Source organism: Octopus sinensis, linkage group LG6, assembly GCF_006345805.1.
Source record: "Octopus sinensis linkage group LG6, ASM634580v1, whole genome shotgun sequence".
NCBI lineage: Eukaryota > Metazoa > Mollusca > Cephalopoda > Octopoda > Octopodidae > Octopus > Octopus sinensis.
Window position 1 is genome coordinate 118171042 of NC_043002.1, and position 15011 is coordinate 118186052.

The following is a 15011-nucleotide window of genomic DNA, read 5'->3' on the forward strand; positions in this document are numbered from 1 at the left end:
TTTTCTTTATATTTAAGGCTGTTATGCAAATTATATATAAAATAAGTAGACCTTTTGCTACAATTGTTTCATAATGCCAACCATAGCTGTATAAAGGATATTTTGATACAAGAAAATTCAATTCTTTTTACACTTCACATGTATAGGTTAGATCATCAAACTGAGGCAATATATGTTATGGGAGCATATGGGTGTTTCCTCACAGCATGAAACACGATTGAAAACTGGTTAAGGATACATTTTCTAACATAGACAGGCTTATGCAATGCCTGCAATATTTAAGTCCACTGCATCTTACCTTCCAAGATTACAACTAACTTCTTTACTCCAAAATATATTGGATCTAAGTCTGCTTTTCTTTTTATCATTATAAACACTTATCAAACAAAACCTAACAAATTCCAGCTCACATAGTAATATCAGTAGTTTTACAACCCATCTGCTTTGGAGCTAACATTTCTCAACTTTCTCTGGTGTAATGCTGTTTTTAAAATCTCAACTCTCTTAATCAGATTCTACACTATAACAAGTAACGTTTTATTGACATATAATACTTATCTTTCGTTTGGTGCAAAAAAGAGTTTGTGTCCACTACACTGGTATTCATTGTAACCCCAACATTAATTAAAATACTTAATTCGTCTATTCATGTTTGTCCCTTTTAATCCTAATCCTAACTTTGAAGAAATCTTTGTAATGTTTAAAACATGACTATAACTCAGTGACTGTCATACTCCCACAGAATACTCATTCAACACAATACTCTCATAGAACTCTCATTGACAACAATGCTCCTACAAAACACTGATTATAATGCTCTTACAACAATACTTACTCCTATAAAACATTCGTTCAACACAATGATTTTTATAAAACATGCACTTAGTATGACACACCTATAGACCACTCATTTACTACAATACTCCTTAGTACATCCACTAAAAACAACAACCTATCAGTCCTAAAACATTTCATGTTATGAGAATCCAGAAAATATGATATCAATATAACAGTTATTAGAGGAGAGAATCACCATTTTAAGTAGAAGTCAAAAAATAACTAAGTTGCTACTGTAAATGGTTTGACATTTTTTTCTTTTTTATACTTAAACCAATTTACAAATATTTTCTCACACTATTAATGGTTGAATATGTTTACCTAAAGTTTTTTATTGTTAAGTAAACTTATTGGACAAGTAAAAAAAATTTTTTTTTTTACTAAGTAAAACAAATCATATATAAATTTGAATACTTTTGTCCATATTTCTATGTTATGGTCATGAAGTTAAGCATCTTAACCCTGCAACTATTGCATATTTCAACCTATATATATCATCATAGCAAATACAGTGAATGACAGAGCATGCAATTGAAAAGAAAACGAAATGCAACAAAGACAAAGGGACTGAAACATAACAGAGATAAGTGGTAAAACAAAAACGATAAAATATTGAAGATGATGTTAATGGAATGCAAATGAAACAGCTTAAATTTTTCAACATAAAAGAGTTGTTATTTATTTATAAGTTAATGAATGACAATGCTGTGTATATAGACATATGTATGAATGTGCATATGTGTGTACAGGTATGCATATATTTGTGCGAACAATGTGTACACAATATGTCTAGTTTGAAAACAGAAATTAAGAAATAGTTGTGTTATTTCTCTATTCCATTAAAACACAATTATATTTACACATCATCATTTAACATCTGACTTCCAAGCTGGCAAGAGTAGGACAATGTGACAAGATCTGATGAACCAGCAGACTGTGTCATACTCAAACATTTGCTTTTGTATGGTTTCTTTAGCTGGATGCCCTTCTTAATAACCACTTCTTAGAGTGTACCAAGTGCTTTCATTTTTTACATGATGCTAGCACTGAAAATCACCTCATATCTTGCAAGGTTAAAAGCCTAAAGTGAATCTATAACTGAAGGAAAATAAAGGAGAGTGGGCAATGGTCCTAGGCAAGGGGATGGAGGATGATGAAAGATGATGAAAGGAACAGATTTATAGTTATTCTCAATTACAATTATTGTGGTAAAATAAAACTGAAATACAAAAAATAAATAAAAGAAATATCAAATTTTCAAATATTAAAGAAATTTCTTTTTTGTTGTATGAATGTTTACCTTTTAGTATATGTAGAAATATACAAAAGATTAAAAATTAGGAAAGTAAAGGAACTCTCATAAGTGTTCTATAAATCTTAACTTCATCATCGCTTTCCTAAAAATATGCTATAATTTATTGCACATTTACAAAAACACAGCTTATTTAAATTGACTTTTGTTTGTCACTGTTCTACAATCAACATTTTGGGGGAGGGCTAGTCAATTAAATCAACCCCATTATGCAACTGGTACTTATTTTATCAACCCTGAAAGAGTGAAAGGCAAAGTTGACCTCGGCAGAATTTGAACTCAAAATGTAAGGACAGATGAAACTGCTAAGCATTTTGCCTGATGTGCTAATGATTCTACCAGCTTGCCTGGTAACAAAAGTGGACTTGGACAACATAACATCTATGTCTGCTGACATAGACAGGTTTCAAATCCAGATTTAGAATTTTAGAAAATTATCTAAAATTTTTTTGTTATAAAAATTATTAAAAGAAATCTAATTGAAAATCTTAAAACAATATTTCACTTATTTCATTACTTAAAAATGCAAATTCACATGAAACATTAAACAAAAAGTTGATTTTTCTCCCTCAATTTAATCATGTTTGTGTTGTATTTTGCATACATAAAAAGAAGAAACAAATTTCCATAAAATTCCTCTTACTTGTCAACTTATTTAAATATGAAGTAAAAATTAAAAATTTTAATAATATTGGTTCTGTGAAAATATTTAAGATAATGATCAAGCAATAACAGTCAAGAAATGAAAAACAATACATTCTCTTTCTGGCCATGCATTAAATACTGTCATGGTTTCTGAATATATTTAGGAATATATAACCCTTCATTATTATTTATCATTAATATGAGAACCTTTATGAATGACTAATATGAGAAACTAGTGAGGAAATCCATTAGAATCCTATTTCAAGGACAACTAAAATAAGGATCTAGCATATTAGTTTAATACCTTCTCTACAAACAGAATATTAAAGGTGAACAGAATGCCCCATTTCATATTTTAACTGAATAATCAAATTGCTTGAATCCCAGTTATAACTTAGAGCAGCCCTATGATAAAAATCACATGATGAGGCATTTTTAGCATGTTATTGTATGTTGTCTATTATATCAACATTCTTAAGTCTTTTTCTAGTGTGTTAGGGACTCAATCTGCATAACTAGCTAGAGACATCCATAAAAGTACCAGCAGTAATAAATTAATGATCCTGAAGACTATATATGGTGAAGTCTAACAGATGATTTTGGAGAGTTGATAAATTCTCCCTCATGGTGGCTATGAAAATGTACCATAAGTATGGATTCTTCAAGCTGGCTATGCCAATTTAGTAAAGCTACCTCACACTAGCTATAGCCTAGTTCTCTAGAAAAGGTACAACATTAACTTTCTGGACACTGATGGTACAGAATCTCTTATAATCTGCACTCACTCACAGCCAGGAACTTCAGATTCCTGTGGCCACCAGACTAGTTTACCTATACCATAAACAGTAAAGTATTAACTTGTATCATTTACCTGTCATTCATTTAAATATTTAAGTAAACTGAATACTCGTTAAATTTAGAGTGTGTTGACCAAGTTGACCAACCTAGGTTTGGAAGAATCAGTAATCTGAAAAGACCTTGAAACTGAAGGTGCCTGAAAATCGATGTTGCATTTATATGAAATGAGAAATGTGTGCCTACATGTATCCTGTTCTCCAACCTTTCTTTTCCTTTATGAATTCTCTCATACTTATATGTCACAGTGAGAACCTATTTTGTGCAACACCATTCAATGTGAGGAAATAGATTTGTGTGTAAGCGCATAAGCATGCACATTTATGCAAGTCTTCATTCATTTGCATATGTGTGTGAGTATACATGGGCTTCATAGATATATATACATGTATGTATTCCTGCAGAGACCTTATACAAATGGACAAACTTGAAGGTGATTAAAGGTTCTTTGGCTGTACGAGTTTCTTAGCAGTCTTTGTAAGTTTCAACAGTGATAGTAGTAGTAGCAGTGGCACCAGTACCACTGTCAAAAGGATGGTCATTACTGGAATGTTTTTGAACATAAACAATAGTAGAGGATGACACAAAGTATGCTTTACTTATATTCTAACATTAAGACAAAGGTATGTGTGGTACAGATCACAAGACATCAATTCTTTCACTACTGCAACCACCATCATTATTGGTATTGGTGATAGTACTGGTAGTGGTGGGAGTTTAAGTGAAAGGGAGCATACATTTGTTTTATACATCCTTTGCTCCTTTATTTTAATTCTCTCACATTGTCTTTTCCTCTTAAATATACACAAACATATACAAATGTGCATGCAAGTTATTTGATATTATGCTCTTAATAACACACATTTCTCTTCCTCTCTCATCTATTTTTTCCTTGTTGCTGTGATATATACACGAGGGAAAATAAAATAGCTGCACATTATAGACATGTGGGTGGGGCGTATACATACAAACAGATCAAAAATTTATATATGTCTACAAATTTCTTAACCATAAGATCTTCATAAATTCCAGTAATATATTTGTAGACATACTCAACTACAAGTAAATAAATGTGTCTTATGTACAAAAGGTTTAAGATGGAGGGGAGCCTCAGCTAAATTTCTCAGAGAAGAAACACAATGCAAATTCTTCTGGGTGGATAAGAATGCTGGGTGGATGAGTGCAGGAAGCATGATGTTGGCTGATAAATGAATAAAGTAATTAAGGTAGTGAGAATATGTGAAAGAATAATTTAATTTAGATTAGTCATAGGTAACATAGCGACAACAATTATCCCTGCATCTAGAGCACAATCTACTGACAGACAAAGAAAAAGACCATTTTTATAAGGTCTTCTTACGGAGTACTTTGATAAGAGATGACAACTGTCATGTAATCAAGGAATAAAAAGGAATCTAGGCTTTGAGTTTCAATTAACTGGAAAGAAGGCAGAACTCAACAGGAAGGCAACTACGTTTCAAATGCAGAAAAAGAGTGGTGAAAAACTCTGTACTGTGTACTCAAAGTAAATTATGAGTGCACAAGAAGTGTAATGAGATCACAGGCAGGCTGGGAAAGTAGAAAGACTTCGTTTGTTGTAAATGTGTAGGAGTAGTTAGCAGCAAGAACATTCATAAAATAGTTTCTTGCAAATACTTGTAAAACTTCCTTGTAACAGTTGATAGCTTTGTTATTAGCAGTGGAGGCAAGTGCTCCAAAAGTATAGTAGCCAGAGTAAGACTGTGGGAGCTGTTAGCTCTGCTGACAACAACAAAATTCTCTCTCCAAATGATGGTTGGAAAGAAATGAAGCAAGTAAGCTCTTCTGGATGTGAAATTTTTGTGTACATAAATGACAGAGCACAAACAGCTGAGAGAAAAATTGCATATAAAAAGAATAAGATGTAGCAGATTAAAGAGAAGACTGCACTGGTGTGTATGTGTGTGTACATTTATATATATATATATATATATATGACAAAGAGGTCTTGGGCCAACAGGTTTTGGGATCTGATGATACACCATAAAGCTGAACTCTTTATGGATGGGAAACCTAAGGTAATCCCATAAACTGGCCTTCCCCGTTTTTAATATATATATATATATATATATATTATATATATATATATATATATCTTTACTTGGGTGTCAAGCAATCTGGTGGAAGAAATTTGTGGAAGGGAAAGTAGACATAAGAAGAAATGGTAAACAATTTCAAGAGGCTCAACCTGAAGGAGGATATGACAAAGAACTGGAATAAATGGTATGACGCTGTACTAACAAAAAAAAAAGGAAAAAATCTGTCCAACCTATGCAAGCATGGATACATGAATATAAAAATGATGATGATTTAAAATTACTGCTACAAGAAGACTTGTTTCATTTTTCTAAGTACTTATAAAAATGAGAATATTTAGAAAAAATATATTTGCATTCCTAAAACTTTAAACAGAGTGCACTTTAGTGTTTTGTAAATCTTAGTATCATTTTCAAGTCACTCAAAGATACTAACCTCTTGCAATTTCTTTATTTCTTCTTCTAATTCTCGACATTTGTCTGGCAATTCTAATGCATTTTTCTGTGTTTGACGAATATGCTCAGTTTCAATTTTATATTGCCTAAGTTCTTTTAATTCTTTCCCTAATTCATCAAGAAGCTGAAATATAGTAAAAATATGAATAAGTGTTTCTTTAATACACAAAGTAATTTATACAGAGGAATATGATTATAATCAATATTTACAAAAGTCCAATCAATGCTATAGCCATAATAAAATTGCTTTAATTCATTCATTAAGTGTTCATCAGTCAACATAGTTTAATTTTCTTTGAAAAGTTAAGTTGACCCTAGCAGGATCCAAACTCAATGCACAAAGATATGTTCATCATTTGTTGCTAAGACTGAATCATAAGATTTCTTCTCAATGACTTCAGCTCAAACATTTATTTTGTAGAAATCCATCCATTCTTTAATTAAAATACAATGCCAGGTTTCTCATGCATCATAATGCTGGCTTCCCATAAAAAGTAATTCCTTAAACTGCTCTTATTCATCTTATAATACAGACATTACTCTCATGTCTAATACTAATTATATCCTATAACTAACAAATTCAATTAAAACATATTTAGAATTGTTCATCATAGATCACAGAATCTTCATTATAAATTTAACCAACCCAAGATTTACCATTTTTGCATTTCACTTTGTCAGAATGACTCTTTAATATATCACTTCTACATGCATCTCATTAAAAAATCCCAGTATTTTCAGGTTCATTGTAACTACTACTATCTGATCTTTCTCACATTGCATTTCATGTCCATACTAACATAGTTATCTCTTCTGCATACATCTGCCAACATTTGATGGTCAACTGATTTGTCAACATGTTTGTATTCAAGTTTACTTGTAAGCTGATACTATATATCCAATAGCATACATACTTACAACCAGTCCTTAATTGAGACCCTTCATTTTTCAGGGTTATAAACCAGCATGTTATCTCAAGAAGATTATAACACTAACATTGTTTTACAACCACACTAAAAGATACTTTTTGTAATGTAGAAAGGCTAAACCCATTTCTTAATGAGGGAAAAGGATAATAAAATATTTGCAACAGAATGAGAACATTACTCAAGAGTTCAACATTTTGAACAGTTGATCATTGCTATTTAACTCAAAATGAAAACTGTCATAGTTTTGGAAAGAAGCAAAAATTATTGCAAGCTATAAAATTCATTGTTTTCATTGACTTGAATTTTTCTTTTTAGTCTTTTATTTAAAAGGGAAGGCTGTGCCCTTAACTCTTCAAAGGGCCTCTGAGTCTGGTGAGAGAAAAAGAAGGGAGTATTGTCAAACTGAATGTCAGACCTAAAGATATCCAAGGTACCAAATAATGGTGTTAAACCAACTGCGCAATAGATTAAATAAACTACCCTAGTGGGTCACAGTGGGATTTGAAGTCAGAATTCAAATAACCAGAACAAATACTCCAAGTCATCCAATCTGACATTTCTGCCAATTCATTACCCAAGTCTGGAATTTTTTATCAATCTTTCAAGGTTGAAATATAAAGCTGACCTCTGCAGGATCTGAACTCAAAGTACCAAAAGTTAGGAAAAATACTGTGAGGCATTCTAGCTGTCACTCTACTGTTTCTGCCAATTCCAGAAAGAAGGACAATGATACAACAAAAGTTATGAAATAATGTTCTACCTGAGCAGTTGCTTTACGTTCATGTTCAAAATTATTACTTTGTGTTGCCATTTCAGCCTGCTGCTTTTCATTGTCTTCCAGTAACGTGGCATAAGAGTATTGAGTTTCAGCTAATTTATCATGTAATTCTAACTTTTCCTATAATAAACAAAATATATATTATTTAGCTTTAAATAACACAGAAATGTTAAAAAAAAGTAAATTCAGAGTTCCTCAATTTTAAAATATTTACAATGCAAGAGAAATCTAACTAATTTTAAGCAATATTTACTTTTCTTCTAATTATCACAAATTACTTTTTGGAAAACCTAGATACAATTAAAATTAAAGAGTAAATTAAATTTATAAGAACAAATTTAATGAAAATTATTTTCTGACAAAACTTATCATTATCAAATGTAGGAACTTTGTAGTTGTGATGTAACATCATCTGTACAAAAATAATATATAACAATACAAATTTATATAATAATTAGCAGTCCAGAAATATAATAAAGACACATTCAATGACAACCTTATTAAATCTTTTAAACATAACCATGCAACATTATAACATAGCACCAACATTTTTTCATAATTTCTCTGAGATAAGAATATATTAGTCTTAAATGATTTAAAAATATTTTTGATACAATGTCAGCTCTTGGTAACCTTTGAACATTTGAAGTTTAAAGTAGACTGCCAGATGAGAAAACTTTCTATTATGATTGTACTGTTAATATTTTTAAGTATCAAAATTGATCAAGTAATGTTATACTTGACATTTGTGATTCTACAGTTTCAGTTTTAGGCTCACAGAAATTGTTGAATTTAGAAAAGATTCAACAGAAGTACCATGAGGAGAAACATAACCAAGAATTAACAGGAGTTAGGTAGTTCATGGAATGGTTTCAGAATTGAATTTGGTGAAATTATTAAAATATTTCTATTTAAATAAAGAAATAAGGTACTGTCTCAAATTCAAATTTCTGATTTTTTTTCTTAAGAAAAGGAAATTCTTTTGTATTTTTCTTGTTAATCCATAATCCATAATCCAAAATGAACAAGAGCATTCTGCATCATCAGATTTCAAAAGTTTAGTTTCCTTGAATTTCTTTCTGTGTCAGTATATTTCAAACACTGCCGCCAATTATAATCCATTCCAATATTCAACCATTCGTCTTGACAACAAGTTCCATAATAGTAACAACAACAGTTACTTCATACAGAACTACCTCATGTTCTGCAGATGAAAGGAAGTATTTAATTGCGAAATTCTTATTCAAAACAAATACATGGAATGCTAACAATTATATTAGCCAAATATACTATTTAAAACTAATCCTTTGATTAATTAGGTAGAGTTTACTTTATCTTATCAGAAAATATAGTTACTATCTCCATACCGATTTTAATTTTTCTACTTCATTTCTAAGTCGGGTGGCTTCTTCCTTGGTGGTTTCATAATGTCGATCTACATCTTGTAATCTGCAAGATATCAGAAAAATATTAAGTTCACTAACAGAAGGTGTTAAAATCATTTCCCTAAGTATCTAGTTTAAAAAAAATGAATCATCATCATCGTTTAACGTCCGTTCTCCATGCTAGCATGGGTTGGACGGTTCGACCGGGGATCTGGGAAGCCAGAAGGCTGCACCAGGCTCCAGTCTTATCTGGCAATGTTTCTACAGCTGGATGCCCTTCCTAACACCAACCACTCCGTGAGTATATTATATATATATATATATATATATATATATAAATTATTTATACATTTCAATTCAAATACATTTCTTAGAACATAAAATACAGGGTGTTCCAGAATTAACTATTTATTTCAGTGAAATCAGACAATTTTTTAAAACATTCACTTTTACTTATGTTTATCATGTGTTAAAAGTGTATGAATTTTTAATTTTATTTAGAATTTTATAACTTAAACAAGCTTTAATAATTTTATTCTCATTTCTGCTGAATCCTGCTTATCGGTCCATGACAGTTTGCTCTCCCTCCATCCCCAGAATGGAACACTAATTTAGCGGAACTTAAAAGAATGCATTCAGTTAGCAGTGCAGGAGATAACTCCTGAAATGCTTTAAAATGTGTTTTGCAATGCTAAGAGGACAGTTTTGAAATTTGCAGGAATATAGATGGAGAACATGTTGAAAATTTTCATTAAGTTTTAACCTAAGATTTATAAATCTATGTTTTGGTATCATATTTAAGTAATAAACATAAAATTTTGTCAGTTTTTTTTAAATTTGCGCAATTTTATTGAAATAGATGGTTAATTCTGGGACACCCTGTATTAATAGAAAAGACCAGTTAATTTGTGTGGCAGCTTAAACTAATAAAACATAAATAGCAGAAATAGAGTTGTAACCGTTAATTCAATTATGGCACTCGACTCAGTTTGCTTTTTTTTTCTATTCAATAAAACTGAAAATCAGTCTTTATGCATGGGCACACTGGACAATTCCCTGGGGACTTCACAGGTTTTGAGGCTGAATGCAAACCTATGTATGGTATAGTTAAGCATGAATAAAGTGATTCCCCAGTGCATTGCTTTACTCAGATGTCTATACAGCTGTTAAGATAGGCCTGCCAAAGATATGAATTAACACTGACCTTCAATTGAATAATTGTCAGATATCCTTTCAAATATTTATAGCTAATCATGTAAATACTGCTGTTGATAACAGTAATGATAATAATGGTTTCAAATTTTAGCATAGAGCCAGCAGTTTTAAGAAAAGTGGGCAAGTTGACTGTATCAACTCTAGTGCTCAGACTCCAAAAGGATGGAAGACAAAGTCAACCTTAGAAGAACTTGAACACAGAACATAAAGAGTCTTTAATAACTCTGCTAGCTTGTTACCTTCATAATAATAATAATAATCCTTTCCACTATAGGCGCAAGGCCTGAAATTTGAGGGAGGTGAATAGTCAATTACACTGACCCCAGTACTCAATTGGTATTTATTTTATTAAGGATGAAAGGTAAAGTTGACCTCGGTATAATAATAACAATAATAATAATAATCCTTTCTACTATAGGTATAAAGCCTGAAATTATATTGACCCCCAATGCTCAACTGGTATTATTCAATTGACTGTGAATGAATGAAATACAAAATCGATCTTAGTGGAATTTGAACTTAGAACATAAACCTGGAAGAAATGCTGTGAGGTACTTCTTTTTCACTGTGTGCTAAAGGTTCTGCCAGCTTACCACCTTAATAAAAATTCTTTCAAATTTTGGCACAAGGACAACAATTGCTACATTGATTCTAGTATCTAAATTTTATTGACCAGGGAAAGTTGAATGGTAAAGCTGACTTCAGCAGGATTTGCACTCAGAATGCAAAAAGCCAATACAAATTCCACAAAACATTCTTTCCAAAGCTCTAACTGTCCTCTTAATAGTTTCTAATTTAGGCACAAGAGTAGCAATTCTGAGGGGAAGGGTAAAACAATTACACTTACTCCAGTACATGAATGATACATTATTTTATCAACCGTGACAGATGAAAGGGAAAACTGACCTTGGCAGGATTTCAACTCAGAATGTAAAAGTAGCAACAAATACAGCAAGGCATTATTTTGTCAGGTGCGTTAACAATTATGTCAGCTCACCATCTCTTAATGATTTCTATTTTAGGTAAAAGCCAGCAATTTTGAGGTGATGTTTAGTCGATTATATCAACTCCAGCTGTGATTTATAGATACTGGACCATGCAAGGCGAAGTATGCATGAGAAGGGATTTGAATTTAGAATGTTAAGGGAAGTTATGAAATATCATATGGCATTTTATCCAATAATCCACAGTTATTGCTTATCTTTTATAATAAAAAATTAGGATTTGGGAAATTTAAAAGTAATTAAATAATAGTTTCCATCACATTAATGTCTGACTCAATGAATGTTAAAATTGTAATAACTATTAAAGAGCAATAAAAGCTATCAGAAACACACATTACAATTTCTATGCACTTTTGTCACCATCACCATATTTCGTGTCCACTTTTGTCCACTCTTGTATTGATCAGACAGAGTTTATTGAAGCAGGAGAGGGTTGGTGACAAGAAAAGCATCGAACCATAGAATGTCTGCTGCCATTCCAGTCACACTATAAGAAACCACACTTTCAGCCAATATACATTTATTGAGTACTAGCAGTATCACCCGGCATTGCTCGGGTTTGTAAGGGAAATAATTAAATAAGCATTTTTAGAGAGTTATAGCCAAAAAATAGCAAAAAAATGCATTAAAAATGGGAAAAAAATTATGGTAAATTTTTTTTTAAATCGTTGACTCATCGTAGACATTTTTAGTGAGTTACTTCCCTTATATAATAGCGAAAAAATGCATTAAAATGGAAAAAATGATGGTAATTTTTTTTTAAATCGTAGACGCACGCTAATACCCAGAAGGGCTCGATATGAATCACGACTATAAGATACCCGGTTTTGGTTAAACTGCACCACAAAATGTGGGAGTAGTTAGGAATCTAAATCGTAGGAGACAGACAGCACACAACCTCTCTTTTATATATAAAAATTTCTATTTCATTCTAGCTTCTTTCATTCCTTTTAGCTATCACAACTTAGGCCACATAGGACCATTACCTTCAATAGCATTTTCTTTCATTTGTAAGTTCAATAGTGCACTGTCATGGTATATTAAATGATTCAGTTTATATATCTATTAAATATCAAAGATGAAAAAAAAAATACTGACCTGTGACTTAAGTATATTAACTGTTCAGCTTTATCTCGGTCGTGCCGACCCTAGAATATGTGATAAAATATATTGTATACTTTACAACAAATTTTTTTGTGAATGAAGTACTGATATGAAAATTTATTTATTTATTAAAATATTGCTTTTAATAAATATGTTATGCAAAAAGATGAAAATTTATGTTGTCATAAAAGTAAAGGAAAAAAACACAGCTTTATTTTAATTTGGAATAGGAGAGCAAGTAAATAGCCCAACTGCTAGAGGAATATTTTTGGCTCCAATTTCAAAAAAGGAGAGGTTAATGAACAACATTTAAAATTCACTGCCTCGTTCATTTATTATTGTATCAAATGGGAAATGTTTTATCTGAGATTAAAGTTAAAAATAAAATGGAGTATATAATTAAGCAAATGGGGGAAAAACTTGTAAAGCTAGTAGTGTATATAGCACATGAAATATATGTGAACAACAAATTCATTTCATGAAGCACAGCCATCACAAGTTATAACATGATGTTAATATATATGTTCCCATATCATGCAATCTGACAACATATATTCTAATAATATATAGAGATACTAACAATTTACAAGAAATATCCTTTATTTATTCGTATATGCATTTAATCATACTAATTTAAAAAATAATCTTATTTATGAAATTTACATACTGATAAAATAACAGTATTTCTTAATTAAAAGAGAACACTGAACTTATAAATGACTGAAAAATTAGAACTTTCTTTTTAATAACAGTTTTTTCTTCATTAGTTTTCTTTTAAAATTTAAATTCATTTTATTATACTGATACATTCTTTTTGTTAAACAGATACTAATCTAAAACGATCTAAACCAATATATTTTCTTTAAAGTTTTATACAGCCAAATATGTAAACACTAATACATACAAACACAAAATGTACCAACAAAGCAGTGTGAAAGAAAAAAATATAGTAAAAACAAATCCCTGAATTATAGAAATATCTGTAAAACATGTCTAAATAAGAACCAGAATAAAATGTAAAGAGTAGTAAGTAAAGAATATTCATAAAAAGAAATGTCTAATAATATCAGAAATGGTTACCAGATACGGGATCCTGTATAGGTTGTGGAGAGTTTCAAACATATTGACAATTTCGTAATTAAATGTCAACCTGACTAGAAGCAAGCTTACAATAAACAGATTAAAGCCAAAACTAATCTACAACTAAACAGATTTAGTTGGGTTATATAAGGGATTTTAATGTCAGTATAACATCAATCCATCCAATTTACCATGATATAAGCTTTAACACATAGATCTAATAAGTGCTAAACACAAACAAGTGCTTCACCTTACCTGTCTCTATCAAATGAGGTATTAGATGAAAAGTAAGGAAAAATATCTTATAATATTTCATTAAAATACACTCATTAACCCTTTAGCATTTAAACCAGTCATATCTGGCCAAAGTATTCTACCTGTTTAATGTTCAAACTGGCCATATCTGGCCTCTTACAAAAACCCTACAATATCATTCTAAAAATCCATAGTTGCCTCATCAAAATCTCAGAGCTACAAGATAATGCATGATTAATTCAAAACAATACAATTTAAAAAGCATTACTTTTAAGAGAATAATGTGAATGCTAAAGGGTTAAGTCAATGTTAATCAATAATTACTAACTTTGATGAATTAAAAACTATGATAAATTACTTTACTCAAATGTTTGATGGCAGCTTTGAAGTGAGTACAAAGATTTTAATGATGCAGATCATATTTTAAGATGTTAGTGGATAAAAATGTTTATAAAATGAAATCTGATTTTCTAATATATTTGAAAAAAAAGTAGTTGTAGAAATAAGAGTAATTGAAAAAGGTATTTGTTGTAGAACTGAGAGTAGTTGATTGGATCGTGTAGAGGAGGTGCTTCGAAAGTCCAGTCCATCATCTCAGGAATAGCAGATGGTAAAGATGGATGGATGGAAATGAAAGTAATCAAGGGAACTTTATAATCAAATACAAACAATAAAAGAGTAAAAGCTGAATACTCATACTGAGATTGAAATGTCAAATTTTGAGAATCCACAGATTTGTTTATATAGAGATGCATTCCAAACTATGCATTGATGAGGCAATTTTTTAAAGACAATAAAAACCGAATCAGTAACATCAGTTAAATTCCATAAAGAAAAGCTCTTACTTTGAGCTGCTAAATTAATTCAGAAATGAACAATAAAGCAACATTAAGACAAAAAAAAAAAAAAGACCAAAACCCACAAAGAAAATTATGGTATACCACCGATAAGATCAGCTTTTGATAAAATGTACTTAGAAAGATTAGTATCCCCTTGTGCATAGACCAAGCATACTTTTAGGAAACTAATTTATTTCATAAATATACAAGTTAAGGCAAGTATCATTCACGTGTCTAAGTTT

General features: G+C 30.8%; 1 protein-coding gene across 8 annotated transcripts in view; it reads right to left on the reverse strand.

Annotated features, from left to right (window-relative positions):
- LOC115212813 (rab11 family-interacting protein 4A-like) overlaps window positions 1-15011 on the reverse strand; it is a 114924-nt gene that overhangs the window by 12154 nt on the left and 87759 nt on the right. For all 8 annotated transcript variants that reach the window (XM_036504297.1, XM_029781543.2, XM_036504295.1 and 5 more), the window contains 4 exons: window positions 12590-12639; window positions 9255-9336; window positions 7870-8007; window positions 6161-6304 (listed from right to left, as the gene is read on the reverse strand). In XM_036504297.1, coding sequence (XP_036360190.1) covers window positions 6161-6304; window positions 7870-8007; window positions 9255-9336; window positions 12590-12639 — 414 coding nt within the window. The remainder of the gene's footprint in view (window positions 1-6160; window positions 6305-7869; window positions 8008-9254; window positions 9337-12589; window positions 12640-15011) is intronic.